A 16,451-nucleotide genomic window follows, 5' to 3' on the forward strand; every position below is an offset into this window, starting at 1 on the left:
ATTGATAGACACATCTTAAAGAATACGAGAAAAGAGTATGAGTGATGAAAGAAAAAAAAAGATTTGGTAACCAATAAAAAAAAATCTAGTAAAATCTCAAGGATTTAGATGAGATTGTTTAATAAATATTAGATACGTAAAAGTTTGATAAAATCCATTAGAGTCCAAAAAAAATAATTTATTGAAATTTATATATTTTTTAATATCTTAATTAAATATCATCAGATTTTTTTATAAATTATAAAAAATCTTAATTAAATATCATCAGATTTTGTTATCTTCCTTAAAAAAATCTTAAAAGTTTTAATTTAATACCATAAGATTTTTTTATAAATTTTTTTCATAAAAAAATCTTTTAAAATTCGTGTCCAATACACCACTTAGTGTGAATTGGTATATCCATTAAAATGCATCGACGGATGATGGAAATAAGAATTTTGAACATTTTTTTATATTTATGATTAATCTTGAGCAAAGTTTCATATATTTTTGGTTCTATAAAGTTTAAATTACAAGCTTTTGTCGTCCGGATTAAGCTATCATTTCGTATTGTGGGGCTACAATGTTATTGAATCATATATCAGCAATAAATATAATTGGCTTGCGCTTCAAACAGGTTGTTGAGGATTAGAGTATTACTACTTCAAATGGTGTTGCGGTGTCATCATTCAAGAGGCGTGTCCTTTATCTCTTTCCTATGACATTTAAGTTCGCATAATAGTTCTGACTACTTAGTTTGTCCATGTCATCTATCATCTATCATGATACAAACAAGGCCCTGACAATGCCTACGTGGCATTGTCAGGGCTTACGTGTCGCACTGTGAGCCTTCCTCATTCCCGCCCAAAAAGGTCTTATCACACTGCATTTATTGTTTCTGTCGTTTTGTGTGTACGGTGCACTGGCCTCCCTTATTTTTTCGTTTCCACCAACACTACACTTATTCGAGTTGGCCTTGGCTTTGCAGTGTTCATGCCTTTGCATTTTTCCGATTTCCATTTCCATTGTGACCTCTGAATTCTCTCCCATTTGGATTTCCTCTCCATAGTTTTCATTTTTCATTGTCTTTCTTCCTCATTTTTGTTTTTTGTTTACGGCTTGGCTCGGCCTGTACGATGGTATTTCAAACCAAAAGGTCCGACCTTTTTGTATTTTATCATGAGTTTCTGGTTTTGTGTACGGAGCTTTTCGATTTTTCAAGCCAAAAGGTTCGACCTTTTTGTATTTTATCATGAGTTTGTTGTTTTGTATACGAAGCTAATGGATTTTTCTTGGGTGGTTGGTTGTTATATAGCAGCACAAAAAGAAAGCAAAAGCTTCTACCTTTTTGTTCATAAACGTTGTTTGATTTTCGTTTTCGGCTTGGTTCGGCATGTATGATGGTATTTCAAGCCAAAAGGTTCGATTTTTTTTCACCACATTATCATGAGTTTGTTGTGTTGTATACGAAAATTTTCGATTTTCTTGGGTGGTTTGTTGTTATGTACCATTTTGCTCGGGCTTTGTTGGGTTTTGATGTTGCATATGCGTTATTTACTACCTTTTGTGGTTTTTTGATTCATCGCAACAAGAAAGCTTCAACCTTTGTTCATTTTTTATGATTAGTACAAAAGGTTCGACCTTTTTTTGTTCGGTTTTGATGTTGCATGTGCATCATTTACTACCTTTTTGTGGTTTTTTGTTTCATCGCAACAAGAAAGCTTCAACCTTTGTTCATTTTTTATGATTAGTACAAAAGGTTCGACCTTTTTTTGTTCGGTTTTGATGTTGCATGTGCATCATTTACTACCTTTCTGTGGTTTTTTGTTTCATCGCAACAAGAAAGCTTCAACCTTTGTTCATGTTGGTCGAGAATGACAAAGAAGCCGACAAAGATGATTACTGAAGAACGACAGTGAACGGTATGTTTTCGTTTACCCAGCTTTTCTATCTTTCTCTTTGGATTGTTGTCATGATCAATTTTTGTGGGCTTTTGTTGTGTTTTGATCTTGCGTGGTTTGCAATGTTTTTTTTCTGAATGAGTTGCGTTTAAAAAAAATGTACATAACTTCTTTTTGATTTCCCTGATGTCCATTGGTTTCATGTGTTTCATTTGGTTATATATGTTTATATATTTATATGTTTATATATTTATATATCATCATCTATCATCTTCATCTATCATGATACAAACAAGGCCCTCACAATTCTATCGTGGTTCGAGCTTTTTGTTCACAAACGTTGTTTGTTGTTCATTTTGCATCTGCATCATTTACTACTTTTTTGTGGTTTTATCAGTTATCTGAACAACAAATGGATTTTTAGGGTTGTTCATTTTTTTTTCCTTTACTAGCCAACCATGTTTTCTTTGTTCAGATCTGTGTCAAAGAAACCATTTTTTGTTATGGTATTTGTCTTTCTGCAAGCCAAGAAGAAATGTCTTTTCACTTGCCATTAATTGTTTTCGTCATTTTCTGCGTACCCCTTCAGTTACCAATGCACGCTTTCTAATTTTTCACTCTTTTCGATGTTTCACGCTTTCCATTGCTACACGCCTTTCCAGTTTTCCATTTTCCATTCCGTTGTGCCTTTTGGATTGTGGGGTTTTGAATTGTCTCCTGTTTCGATTTGCTCTCACGCTTTTATTAAGCCTGGAATTCGTTTTTTGGTGGGTTAATTTTCTCTGTCACCCATTGTTGCCGCTGTATGTGCATTTGCATCATGAACAACCTTCTTAGCAACTCATTACATACACGTTTTTATTTGGTTGCATGATGGTCGAGAACAACAAAAAAGGCAAAAACAATAAGTGAAGCACAATAAAGGTCGTTAACACTGTCCCACAAACCTAACTACAGGTTTGTTTTTTAATTCTCTTTTAATTGCTTAAATGTTCATGTTTGTTCTGCAAAGATGTCCTAGAAAGAAGGCCTTCACCATGCTTTGTTGATGTCCGTTCTGCAAGTTTCCCAACATGTTTTGTTCATTTTATTGTTATATGGTGACCACATTATTGTTTTCTTCATGTTTTAGCAAATTGTTACCTTTTTTTCATGTTTTGATGTATTTCAAGTCAAACGGTTTCAATTGTATTCCATCTTGTTTTTCTAATGTATTGCAAGACACGAGCTTACATTTTGAAAGACCTTCGATCTCCATGTTTGCAATGTTTGCGTTTTGAGCGACTTGCGAGGAAAACCTTCATAACTTTATTTTCATTTCCATGTTGGCGATTGTGCAGATCTGTTTGACTGGATACATCACACAACCTTAGACCTTAGCATATTTTATTCTTATTTTATCTTTTGGTACACCATGTATATCATGTACTTACTTTTTTTGGTCTTCTGATTTGCCGCTCACATAGGCTTACATTTTTATTGTCAATCCTGTGTTGTAGATGAATTTGGTTAAATTATTATTTGAAGTCTCAGTTATATTTTTGTTTAAATTTTGTTGTCTATATTAGTGTTCATGTCAGTTCTTCATCATAATGCCACGTGTGCATCAATTCGAACTCATATCTTGCAAAGAAATCCCCATTTGGAGACTGTCATAATTCTAATTTCATTTTCTGATGTATATCGGTGTATGCATTTTTGTTAGGGTATATGAGTTTTCGTTAATTTACATTTTCATGTTGCATCTGCATCATGAACAACCTTCTTAGCAACTCATTACATACATGTTTTATATTTGGTTGCATGATGGTCGAGAACAACAAAGAAGGCAAAAACGATAAGTGAAGCACAATAAAGGTCGTTAACGCTGTCCCACAAACCTAACTACAGGTTTGTTTTTTAATTCTCTTTTAATTGCTTAAATGTTCATGTTTGTTCTTCACAGATGTCCTAGAAAGAAGGCCTTCACCATGCTTTGTTGATGTCCGTTCTGCAAGTTTCCCAACATGTTTTGTTCATTTTATTGTTATATGGTGTCCACATTATTGTTTTCTTCATGTTTTAGCAAATTGTTACCTTTTTTCATGTTTTGATGTATTTCAACTCAAACGGTTTCAATTGTATTCCATCTTGGTTTTCTGATGTATTGCAAGACACAAGCTTACATTTTTAAAGACCTTCGAACTCCATGTTTGCAATGTTTGCGTTCTGAGCGACTTGCGAGGCAAACCTTCATAACTTTATTTTCATTTCCATGTTGGCGATTGTACAGATCTGTTTGACTGGATACATCACACAACCTTAGACCTTAGCATATTTTATTCTTATTTTATCTTTTGGTACACCATGTATATCACGTATTTACTTTTTTTGGTCTTCTGCTTTGCCGCTCACATAGGCTTACATTTTTATTGTCAATCCTGTGTTGTAGATGGATTTGGTTAAATTATTATTTGAAGTCTCAGTTATATTTTTGCTTAAATTTTGTTGTCCATCTTAGTGTTCATGTCAGTTCTTCATCATAATTCACGTGTGCATCAATTTGTACTCATATCTTGCAAAGAAATCCCCATTTGGAGTCTGTCATAATTCACTTCTGAATGACTTGCTAAGAGGGTCAACTTTGTTATTTTTATTATTATTACTTTGTCATTTCTTATACCCATATTTCTTGCGTTTTGATTTTCAATTTTGCTCCTATACCTGACGACTTTGCTATCACTTTTTTTTGTAATTACTATTAAATTCATTTTCATTTTATTGTATTATCATTCAATTTCGTCACAACATTTATGTGTTTTATTTTCGATAACAGTCATTAAGTATTATTTTAATAACGAATTTGAATTTTGAATTTTTGAATATGGAAGGTCATACTTTGATGTGGTTGCAGGTTGCGAAGTAGGACAGTCACATCCAATTTAAAGCTTCATATCAATGTGACTTAGTTTTCAAGGTAGCGTGTAAAATCTTCAATATCCCCACAATAGATCCTATTGGAATTCGTGTTGTACACGTCTAATCATATTTCACATGGCAGAAAGGTAATAATTGTTTTCACCATTAAAGCCTCCCAATTAATTAATATATTAATATATTAATATTTTCACCATTACCAAAGCTAATAATTATTTTCACCATTATAAAGGAAAACCAGTACGAGAATTGTTAAAGCCTCACAATTAATTAATATTTTTTAGTATTTTCACCGTTATCAAAGCTAATAATTGTTTTTACCATTATGAAGGAAAACCAGTACGGGAATTGTTAAAGCCTCCCAATTAATTAATATTTATTAGTATTTTCACCGTTATCAATGCTAATAATTGTTTTTACCATTATGAAGGAAAACCAGTACGGGAATTGTTAAAGCCTCCTAATTATTAATTAGGATTTTCAAAATTAAAAAACGGGTACGAGAATTGTAAAAGACTCCCGAATTAAAAGCGGTTCCCAAATTAAAGTTCATTCAATACAAAATACAAAAACTCAGGCATATCAAATCATAACCAATAATTCTCCTCATTTGTTCTCCTCATTTCTTTTCTCATTTCTCCAACAACATCACTCAACCCTTAACAATATGAGTACCCAATCATCATTCTTCTCTGATGCGGTAAGTTCTTTAACATTTTATTCCTTCTTCTTTTCTTTCTTATTTATGTTTAACTTCTTTTCTTTCTTTTAACATTCCAATCATCAATCTTTATGTATATTTATGTATTACTTCATTATACGTTGTTTGCATTTTGGAATCGATTTTTGTCCTTTCGTATATGTTGCTTTCCTATTTTGTTTTGAAACTAATTACATTCAATGTTGTGCTATAGGGCCCATCAAATATGATGGCAAGAACACGATTTACAGCAGCATTTCGTGTTCAGAAGGTCAACATTAACAAACCCAACCACTTTTCCTTTTCTCTTATTCCAAATAAAAAAATTTGTGATTGCCTAATGTTTTCATGTTTCCGTGTAGAACATCATTGAAGTTCCATTGAGTTACCATAGTCAATGGAGGCCATATTACCCAACTTATGTTTTATTTGACTACAATGGAACCAAGTATTTTATTAGGGTGCGAAAATGTGGCACTCGATGCTTTTTTGCTGATGGGCTGAAAGAGTTTAGAAGAACACACGACATTAATGACAGTGTCATTATCTGATTTTTTGCAGCCTCTAAAGATACTTCTTTGGAAGTCGACATCATGAGACCTATCCTTAGACAGACATGTCGAAGGTCGGTTGTTACAACCAGAAGGCACATCTTTACCGCTGATGTCACCCAAGACATGATCGAACATACCAACCCTTTGGTAGGAGTTTGTTACCCACTCAATGATGTTTTTATTTTTTGGTTCCCATCTTCTCTTACTTCAAATAACATTTTCAAATTACATTCACTGTTGATCACTTTGAATGGTTGTATAATCACTGTTTTGGTTTCAATGTAGGTTCTTCCAGCAGCAGCTTTAAATTTTTTGTTTGGATAAAAAAAAATTGTTCCTGTTCAGCGTCCAAATGGCACACGAAACCAATGGCAGATCACCGTGCACAATGGTCTGCCATCTGTTGCAGATCCATGGTTTCAATACCTCTGTGAAAATAATTTAATGGCAAGAGATGAAGTCATGTTCTTCTTTAGGTTTGATAAACATGTCTGGGAGGTCATATTTAGGAAACAAGTTATGTGGGATGAAGACCTCCCGGTTTGAATCACCATGCCTAAAGTTCATGACTTTTTTTTTGTTTTAATTTTATTTTATATATATTTTCATTAATGTTGTTAATCCAATACCTTAGGGTATTAAACAATTTCTTTAATTTTCTGCTTCACAATTAATCACTATCAATTTATTATGTTCAATGTATATATTATTATCTTTGTTTTTTCTTAAGTAATTATCTTTGTTTTTTCTTCAGTAATTATCTTTGTTTTTTCATTTATGTTGTCAATAGAATTATAATTATGTTTGTTGCTCATTCTGACTGGAACTATCACGTTATTTTTACCGATGTATCATGAGGTTTGAATATCGGTGTATGTGTTTTTGTTATGGTATCTGAGTTCTTGCAGCCCAACAAGACAAAAGGTTGGACCTTTCTTCATTTTATCATTAGCTTATCTTTTTCTATACCTTGCTTTTCGATGGTTGGTGGGTTAATTTTATCTGTTACCCATTTTTGCCACTGTATGTGCATCCTTTATAAATTCCATTTTCCAGTTTGAATGATAAATTTAGTTTTCTGAATCAAAAATTTAGTAATGATCGCCAAAATTAGAGTATGAGCCCGTGCATCGGCACGGGCTTCTCGCTAGTTACTCTTACGTGCAAACTTGTGAATTGAAGCTAGTGAACTATTTCATTAATGATTACTTTTGTGTATGTTATTTCCAGTAATGTCTATAGGTTGAGAATCTGGCTATTTTATTTTGGTGATTAGTGTATACTAATTTTTAGTTTATTTCTTTTTCAAATTCTTTTTTCTATTCATTTGAGCATATATATATATATATATATATATATATATATATATATATATATATATATATATATATATATATATATATATATTTGCGCGCGCAACAATTATAGAGTTGGCAGAAACTGTCCCAACTTATGCAGGAACTCTTGTGAGCTCACTAGCAGGTGGTTTGGTTGTGTACTTTTATTTATTGTTTCCATTAAAAATTTGATACTTACCCTTCTGTCAATGTCAATGCAGATTGAATGTTATAGCCAGGAACTTATATAACTTGCTACCATTTTAGAGAAAGTACTTTTGATACAGCTTGATGACATTGTTTTATTCATGTATCTAACTCTTTGTAATGATGTTGGTTTGATTGTTGTTATAAAAATGTTAATTGGAAGTTATTCTAAATGATTAATACTACTGGAAAAAAACATATTCAATGACGATTTTTTAACACATTTAATAACGATTTTAAATCGTCTTTGAAGTTAATGTCGTGAAAAGTCAAAGTCAAGACTTGTTATGATGATTCTTAAAAAATTGTTTTAAAAAAATTATAATTTTAAGACGGCATGCAAACAAATAATCATCTTTCTAAGACAGTCGTCTTAGAATATCTTTTTTTAAAAAAATTAAAAATTGAGAATTTTAAAATAATTTTTCCAAAAATCGTCGTAAGATGTAGACATCTTAAGACGATTTTCAAAAAAAATTCTTAGAATATATTTTTTTATAAATAAAAAAATTGATGATTTTAAAACATTTGTAGTGTAATGTACCTATTCACCATTCAGTTATGAAGTAACATAACTTTTGGATCCACTTTTGCAGGAAAAGGTGAAGGAAATAAAGAATTAGAAGAATGAAAATTAATAACACATATCATTAGACACTTCTTATTCTAATTTTAACATTTACATTCATTTTAGTATTCAATAAGACACTATCAAAAGAAAAAATGATCTGAAGTTACTTTTTTTTGGCTAAATGATTGACATCCCAATGAATATATTCATACCAACAAAAGAAAGAAAAACATATCTCCCGGAGGCCATTCCCAAACTCCAAGCATGTTGCAAACTAAATAATGGGAGTGTTAAACTGCACAAAGATGGGGATAATACAACAACAATGACATAATTACAAAATGTTGGATTTCAAAGTATTAACAAAGAATGAATAACCGGTCCTATTATTTAGGTGAAACAAGTGAAATTAAAAATAAATAAATTGATCATTCAACTTCATCTAATTTGAACATTTAACCTGCTGATTTAAAATTCATTGAGAAAGTACTAACTAGACTTAAATTTAAATTCATGTTTTGGCATTTGTCTATACTAAGCTAGGAGAAAAAAGTGTTAACACTGACCTTGCAAGTACCGTTTATGGCTATGTAAGGATAATGTATTAGAATTTTTTAATTTTTAATTAATTAATATGGGTTACATATTATATTATAACATTTATGAGTTATTTACATTTAGATGAGTTCAATATAAAGTGATCTAATTCAATGAGCCCATTAGACTACCAACAGAAAATTGATATGAGCTTAATGAGTGGAAACCAGTTTGGCCCATTAGGGGATAATGAGAACCCTAATAGGTTAAAACCTAAGGCATGATTATGGTCCCCAAGATACTAAATCAAGGAACAGTTTCTCATTTCCCCATCTGAAGGGAAAACGAAGGTCCCATAAGGAAAAAAGTGATTTGGTTGAGGAAGGTCATTAAACCAATTGTTCGTGACCGTGTGAGATTCCGCTGCGTGTTGATCAAACTCTATGGATCCAAATATTCCTTAAAACCTCTTAATAATATGACGTAATGTGTTTTGGTGCTCATTTGATATTTCATAAGGTTTATTAAAAATTCCAACAAGTGGTATCAGAACCACCATTACAGTTAGATTATTGGGATTTAAAGTTTTTTGTTATGTTACTATATCTGAATCATTTTAGTTATATGAACCCTAATTTTATTTTGCGGACAAACTATTTCGATCAATAAAATTGTAAAATCAGTAAATTTCTGTGTTATGGTCGTAAAGTTTTTCCTTTTTTTCTAATGAATAAAAGGCCTTTGCATTTGATTTAGGGGTTTGTACACATTTTTTGTTAGCGTCGTGTGTGCTCACTTATTATTTTATTTGGGATAAAGGTTCTATGTATCCAGGTTGGTTTTCTTGAACAATATATATTTCGTGAGCAAGAAAGTTTTTTTTTTGTTTTATACATATAAGGTTTTCGAAAACTCTTTACGTTGAATACAAAGTTGGTATTTTGTACGTGTCCGACGTTGGTATTTCGTTTTATACATATAAGGTTTTTGAAAACTCTTCTACGTATCTGGCGTTGGTATTTTGTACGTGGCACAATTTCATATATATATATATATATATATATATATATATATATATATATATTGTTTGTATGAATCAGTAATAAGACAATGATCTTTTGTCTTATATGAATAATTTATTTATTTTTCAACTGTTTTTCTTTCATGAATTGGTGATAGACTGATAGTTTATGATACCCTTGTGGTTAGTATTGATGTGCTATTATTTTCTCTTATTTCTTAACCCATTTTGCACCATTTTAATTACTGATTAGTCTTAATTGTCAAATGAATTAGACAATTCTATTATTTAGGCTCATTCAACTATTTTTATGTTTTTGATATAATTTTAGGAATTAATGAAACATTGAGCTTAATCCGGATTTTGGTTGTGGACTTAAAGAGGGAAAATAAAGCAACGTTTACGATAGTTAATTTCTAATTAGGAAATTGCAATTTTATTTTATGTTGTTCAATGTTTATTTCATTTTGGGTCAGAATAATGTAATAGGACCTAGTGACTTTGAGTGACCCTTATAAATAGTAGCCTTGGGATTCGTGTAAAGGAGGCTATTATTCAGAGCATAGAGTTTTAGGGTTTTACGTTTTGAGCTTTATGTTACTGTTCACGTGAATGCATTTTTTCCATTTTTCTGCCTTCAATTGCAATTTCGTTTTTGTTCCTTTTTATGCTTTTAGCTTCATTTACGTTTCTGCTTTTAGTTTCATTTACGTTTTCTGCTTTTGTTGAAATTATGGAAGGCTAAATTTCTGATGTTGTTTCCTTCTGATGATGAAGCTAAACTCTCTTCGAGGTTCTGTTTATAATGTAGCTTCCTGACAGTTTTCCCTTCACCAATTAACCCACATTCGTTACTGTTAATCTATGCACGCTTCGTGTTCGATTAATTGCTTCTGTGCTTAACTTACGTTCGTGCTTAATGAACGAAGGGTTAATTGGTGTATGTGTTGCTTAATCACATATTGATAACCCTAAATTGATTTTCACTTAGTAAATTAAAATAGGGTTGGATTAAGTGGTTAACTGTTAGAGACGAATTCTTCATAACCTAGGACAAGAGAATGGCTTCTGAATCAGAGGAAACAACACGTTTTTAATATTATTAATTTCGTATTCCAGTTCGCTTGTTCTTTAATTCACAAAACAAACAACCCCCCAATTGTTACCGTTATTACGAAGCATATTATGAACATTTGGTTAGTCATTGCTCGTTGGGAAACGACCTAGGATCACTTCCTAGTTACTTTCTAATGTTTATTTGATTCGGGTACGGCCTCGATCAAGTATAAATTTGTGATAGTACCGTGGTATGTTTGTTTCGGATGCGTAATTAGTTTACCATGATGTTGCTTTCACATATTTATTGTTATCATAATTGGGTGCAAATTTAACCATTACGGATCCTTTCCATTTATTTGTGTGTCCTGTAATTTTAATTAAATTGATTGAACCATTATGTTGCTAAAGCAACCTCTATTGTTTAAATTGATTTAATCAAATTGCATGGATGTTAGTATGAAATTATTTATGCGAATTGTGCTCGGCCCAAAGGAAGACACAATTTGGCCAATTAATAACATACCAGCGATGGTAAATATGTGACAATTATAAAGTTTTTTTTTTCATGAGAATAATAGTCGGTCCAAAGAAAGGCTATTATTTGTCAGAACTAATTGTCAATATTTGATCATTGCGTTGAGAGTACCAATTACAAATTAATTTATCTGTCCAAAGACTAGAATTAATGTTGTATTGGGTATCTTATAATGGATCTGTTATGGGAAATATTTGTATGTCTTGTTATATATACTTTATATGACTTGCTTGATTATTTGTGAACATGTTATTAATTTTTGTTCTCTGTTTAGTTAATATTGCCAGTGCTGCAAATGTTACTGCCTAAGTGAATTTTATCCCAATGCTGAATGGGACAAAATTTAAGGTCTGGAAGGAAGCTGTAGAAATTGTTCTTGGCTATATGGATTTGGACTTTGCACTGAGAACGGAACGATCCATTTCTACTCCGTAAACCTCTAATGAGGTAAAAAATTGAGAAGTAGAATCGGTCCAACCGAATGTACCTTATGATCATGAAGCGTTCTATTCCAGAGGCATTTCAGGGCTCTATTTCTGAGGGTCAAAGTGCAAAGAAATTCGTTGAGAAAATTGAACAGTATTTTGCCAAAAATGAAAAAGTGGAGACGAGTAACCTTTTGGCTAAACTCATCTCCATGAAGTATAAAGGCAAGGGAAACATAAGGGAGTACATTATGGAGATGTCCAATCTCGCATCAAAACTCAAATCACTTAAGTTAGAGCTTGGTGAAGACCTGCTCGAGCACTTGGTTTTGATCCCGCTTCCTGCACACTTTGGGCAATTAAAAGTGAGCTATAATACTCAGAAGGACAAATGGTCCCTCAATGAGCTTATATCTCACTGTGTGCAAGAGGAGGAGAGTCTGTAGAGAGATAGGACAGAAAGTGCTCACTTGACTTTGACCTCTCAGAATAAGAAAAGGAAGAAGACTAAGGGTGTTGCGGAAGGAACTTCTCAGCAAAAGAAACAAAAGAAGGATGAGGAATTTACATGTTACTTCTGTAAGAAGTTGGGACACATGAAGAAAGAGTGTCCCAAGTATGCCACATGGCGTATGAAGAAAGGTAAATTTCTTACTCTAGTTTGTTCTGAAGTTAATTTGGCTTTTGTACCTAAAGATACTTGGTGGGTATATTCTAGTGCTACTACTCACATAAGTATGACTATGCAGGGTTGCCTGTGGAGCCGACCGCTAAGTGATGATGAAAGGTTCATCTTTGTGGGTGATGGCAAGAAGGTTGCAATGGAAGCCATTGGAACTTTTAGATTACAGTTAAAAACTGGATTTTAGTTGGATTTATTTGAAACTTTTGTTGTACCATCTTTTAGACGGAATTTGATTTCTATTTATAGTTTAGACAAATTTGGATTTTGTTGTTCATTTGGAAATAATAAAGTTAGTCTCTACCAAAATTCAAATATGGTTGGTTCTGGTTCTTTAATTGATAATCTTTACATGCTTGATGTTGTTAGTTTCTATAATGAAATACTACAAATATGTTCACGTGGTACAAAATGAAAGTTGAATGAGAATTCAATCACCTTATGGCATAAGCGTTTAGGCCATATCTCTAAACAGAGAATTCAGAGACTTGTGTTGGATGAAATTCTTGACCATTTGGATTTATCGAACTTTGAGGTCTGTGTTGAATGCATAAAGGGAAAACGAACAAACATAAGGAAATTAGGTGCCGAAAGAGCTAAATACGTCTTAGAACTAGTGCATATAGACATTTGTGGTCCTTTTCCTACAACTTCTTGGAATGGACAACAATATTTCATTACGTTCATAGATGACTACTGATGTGCCATCATTTTCTTCTATATTCTAAACCCTTTTTGCACCATTTTAATTATTGATTGGTCTTAATTGTCAATTAATTAGGCAGTTTTATTATTTGGGCTCATTTAGCTAATTTGATGTTTTTAATCTAATTTCAGGAATTAATGAAACATTGGGCTTAATCCGGATTTTAGTTGTGGACTTGAAGTGGGCAAATAAAGCAGCGCTTACCTTAGTTAATTTCTAATTAGGAAATTTCGCAGTTTTATTTTATGTTGTTCAGTGTTTATTTTGTTTTGGGCCAGAGTATTGTAATAGGGCCCAGTGACTTTGAGTGACTCTTTTTAAATAGCTGCATTGGGATTCGTGCAAGGCATTCTGTTATGCTATTTTCATTATTCAGAGCTTTGGTTTTAGGTTTTCACGTTTTTCTGTTCCCTTGTTACAATTTTCGTTCTTAATGCAAATTTCCGTTTTCTGCTTCTAATTACGAGTTCATTCGTGCTTCTTCTTCTACTTTCATTTACGTTTCTGTTTCATGTTTCATTTGCGTTTTCTGTTTGAATCCATGGAAGGCTAGATTTTCTGGTGTTGTTTCCTTTTGAGGACGAAGCCCAACTCTCTTTGAGGTTTCGCTTGTAATGTGGTTTCCTGGCAGTTTTCCCTTCACCAGTTATCCCAATTTCGTGAATATTAATCAGTGCACGCTTCGTGTTCGATTAATTGCCTCTGAGCCTAACTTGCGTTCATGCTTAATGGACGAAGGGCTAACTGGTGTATGTGGTGCCTAATCACGTATTGAAAACCCTAAGTTGATTTTCGCTTAGTAAATTGAAATAGGGTTGGATTAAGTGGTTGACTGTTAGGGACGAATTCTGCATAACCCAGGATAAGAGAGTGACTTCTGAATCAGAGGAAACAACCCATTTTTAATATTAGTAGTTTCGTATTCCAGTTTACTTGTTCTGCTCTTTAATTACCAAACAACCAAACCCCCCCCCAATCGTTACTGTTACTGCAAGTATATTATGAACATTTGGTTTGTCACTGCTCGTTGGGAAACGACCTAGGATCACTTCCTAGTTACTGCATTTTCATGTTTATTTGATTCGGGTATGGCCTCGATCAATGTGCCATCATTTTCTTCTATTTTCTAAACCCTTTTTGCACCATTTTAATTATTGATTGGTCTTAATTGTCAATTAATTAGGCAGTTTTATTATTTGGGCTCATTTAGCTAATTTGATGTTTTTAATCTAATTTCAGGAATTAATGAAACATTGGGCTTAATCCGGATTTTAGTTGTGGACTTGAAGTGGGCAAATAAAGCAGCGCTTACCTTAGTTAATTTCTAATTAGGAAATTTTGCATTTTTATTTTATGTTGTTCAGTGTTTATTTCGTTTTGGGCCAGAGTATTGTAATAGGGCCCAGTGACTTTGAGTGACTCTTTTTAAATAGCTGCCTTGGGATTCGTGCAAGGCATTCTGTTATGCTATTTTCATTATTCAGAGCTTTGGTTTTAGGTTTTCACGTTTTTCTGTTCCCTTGTTACAATTTTCGTTCTTAATGCAAATTTCTGTTTTCTGCTTCTAATTACGAGTTCATTCGTGCTTCTACTTCTACTTTCATTTACGTTTCTGTTTCATGTTTCATTTGCATTTTCTGTTTGAATCCATGGAAGGCTAGATTTTCTGGTGTTGTTTCCTTTTGAGGACGAAGCCCAACTCTCTTTGAGGTTTCGCTTGTAATGTGGTTTCCTGACAGTTTTCCCTTCACCAGTTATCCCAATTTCGTGAATATTAATCAGTGCACGCTTCGTGTTCGATTAATTGCCTCTGAGCCTAACTTGCATTCATGCTTAATGGACGAAGGGCTAACTGGTGTATGTGGTGCCTAATCACGTATTGAAAACCCTAAGTTGATTTTCGCTTAGTAAATTGAAATAGGGTTGAATTAAGTGGTTGACTGTTAGGGATGAATTCTCCATAACCCAGGATAATAGAATGGCTTCTGAATCAGAGGAAACAACCTGTTTTTAATATTAGTAGTTTCGTATTCCAGTTTACTTGTTCTGCTCTTTAATTACCAAACAACCAAACCCCCCCCAATCGTTACTGTTACTGCAAGTATATTATGAACATTTGGTTTTTCACTGCTCGTTGGGAAACGACCTAGGATCACTTCCTAGTTACTGCATTTTCATGTTTATTTGATTCGGGTATGGCCTCGATCAACTACTCTAGATACGGTTACCTATATTTGATAGATGAGAAGTCCCAATCCCTAGATGTTTTTAAGACTTTCAAGGCTGAGGTTGAACTTTAACTTGGAAAGAAAATTAAGGCTGTCAAATCTGACCGTGGTGGTGAGTACTATGGTAGATATGATGGATCAGGAGAACAACGTCCAAGAACTTTTGTACTTTTCCTCAAAGAGTGTGGAATTGTTCCGCAATACATTATGCCGGACAAACCTAGCATGAATGGTGTAGCAGGACGAAGAACCCAAACTCTTAAGGATATGGTGAGAAGTATGATTAGTCATTCTTCTTTGCCAGAGTCACTTTGGGGAGAAGCCTTAAAGACCACAGTTTACATCCTTAATAGGGTGCCAAGTAAAGCAGTTAATAAAAACCCTTATGAACTTTGGACTGGTAAAAGGCCAAGCATTAAACATTTGCACATTTGGGGTTGTCCGGTTGAGGCACGACCTTATAGGCCACATGAAAGCAAGCTGGACTTAAGAACAATTAGTTGTTATTTTGTTGGCTATGCTGAACGCTCTCGGGGCTATAAATTTTACAATCCCACCTTAAGATCCTTTTTCGAGATGGGAAATGTGAGATTTCTTGAGGAAGTTGAGTTTGGGAAGGAAGAGAACATAAGGAATGTTGTTTTTGAGAAAGAACCTGTTATTTACAGTGATCATGTCCTTGTACCTATTATTGTTCAAGACACAACTCCAGTAATAGAAGACAATGTTCAAACTATTGACATTGTTTCAGAACAAGACAACAATGAGGTTCTCCCTCAAATACCTTTAGAGAAACCTCAACAACCTCAAGAAGTGCCATTAAGGAGATCCATTAGAGAGAGGAGAAGTGCAATCTCAAATGATTATATTATATTTCTCCAAGAACATGAGGATGACGTTGGTTTAACAGAGGATGATCCAATCAACTTCTGTCAAGCTATGCATAGTTCTAACTCTAAAAAATGGATTGATGCCATGAAGGATGAGATGAAGTCTATGAGAGACAATGAAGTTTGGGATCTATTTGAATTTCCTGAAGGTGTGAAACCTATTGGTTATAAATGGATATTTAAAATCAAGAAGGATTCAAAGG

The 16,451-nt window shown here is 33.2% G+C and overlaps 1 protein-coding gene and 1 long non-coding RNA gene across 2 annotated transcripts; both read left to right on the plus strand.

Annotated features, from left to right (window-relative positions):
* The first annotated feature begins 966 nt into the window (after positions 1-966).
* Positions 967-6,752, plus strand: LOC114371021. The gene is made up of 4 exons (XR_003657985.1): positions 967-3,770; positions 4,774-5,767; positions 5,859-6,197; positions 6,336-6,752. It is a non-coding gene; the product is annotated as an uncharacterized LOC114371021 (long non-coding RNA).
* Positions 6,753-11,813: 5,061 nt separating this feature from the next.
* On the plus strand, positions 11,814-12,188 carry LOC114371613. The gene has a single exon (XM_028328994.1). The coding sequence runs from the start codon at positions 11,814-11,816 to the stop codon at positions 12,186-12,188; it is 375 nt and encodes a 124-aa protein (XP_028184795.1).
* The last annotated feature ends 4,263 nt before the right edge of the window (positions 12,189-16,451 follow it).

This window comes from Glycine soja, chromosome 10 (genome assembly GCF_004193775.1).
Source record: "Glycine soja cultivar W05 chromosome 10, ASM419377v2, whole genome shotgun sequence".
Taxonomy (NCBI): Eukaryota; Viridiplantae; Streptophyta; class Magnoliopsida; order Fabales; family Fabaceae; genus Glycine; species Glycine soja.

What these genes read in the sequence shown, in the direction of transcription:
- LOC114371613 (XM_028328994.1), top strand. Translation starts at nt 11,814, where the DNA reads ATGAAGCGTTCTATTCCAGAGGCATTTCAGGGCTCTATTTCTGAGGGT.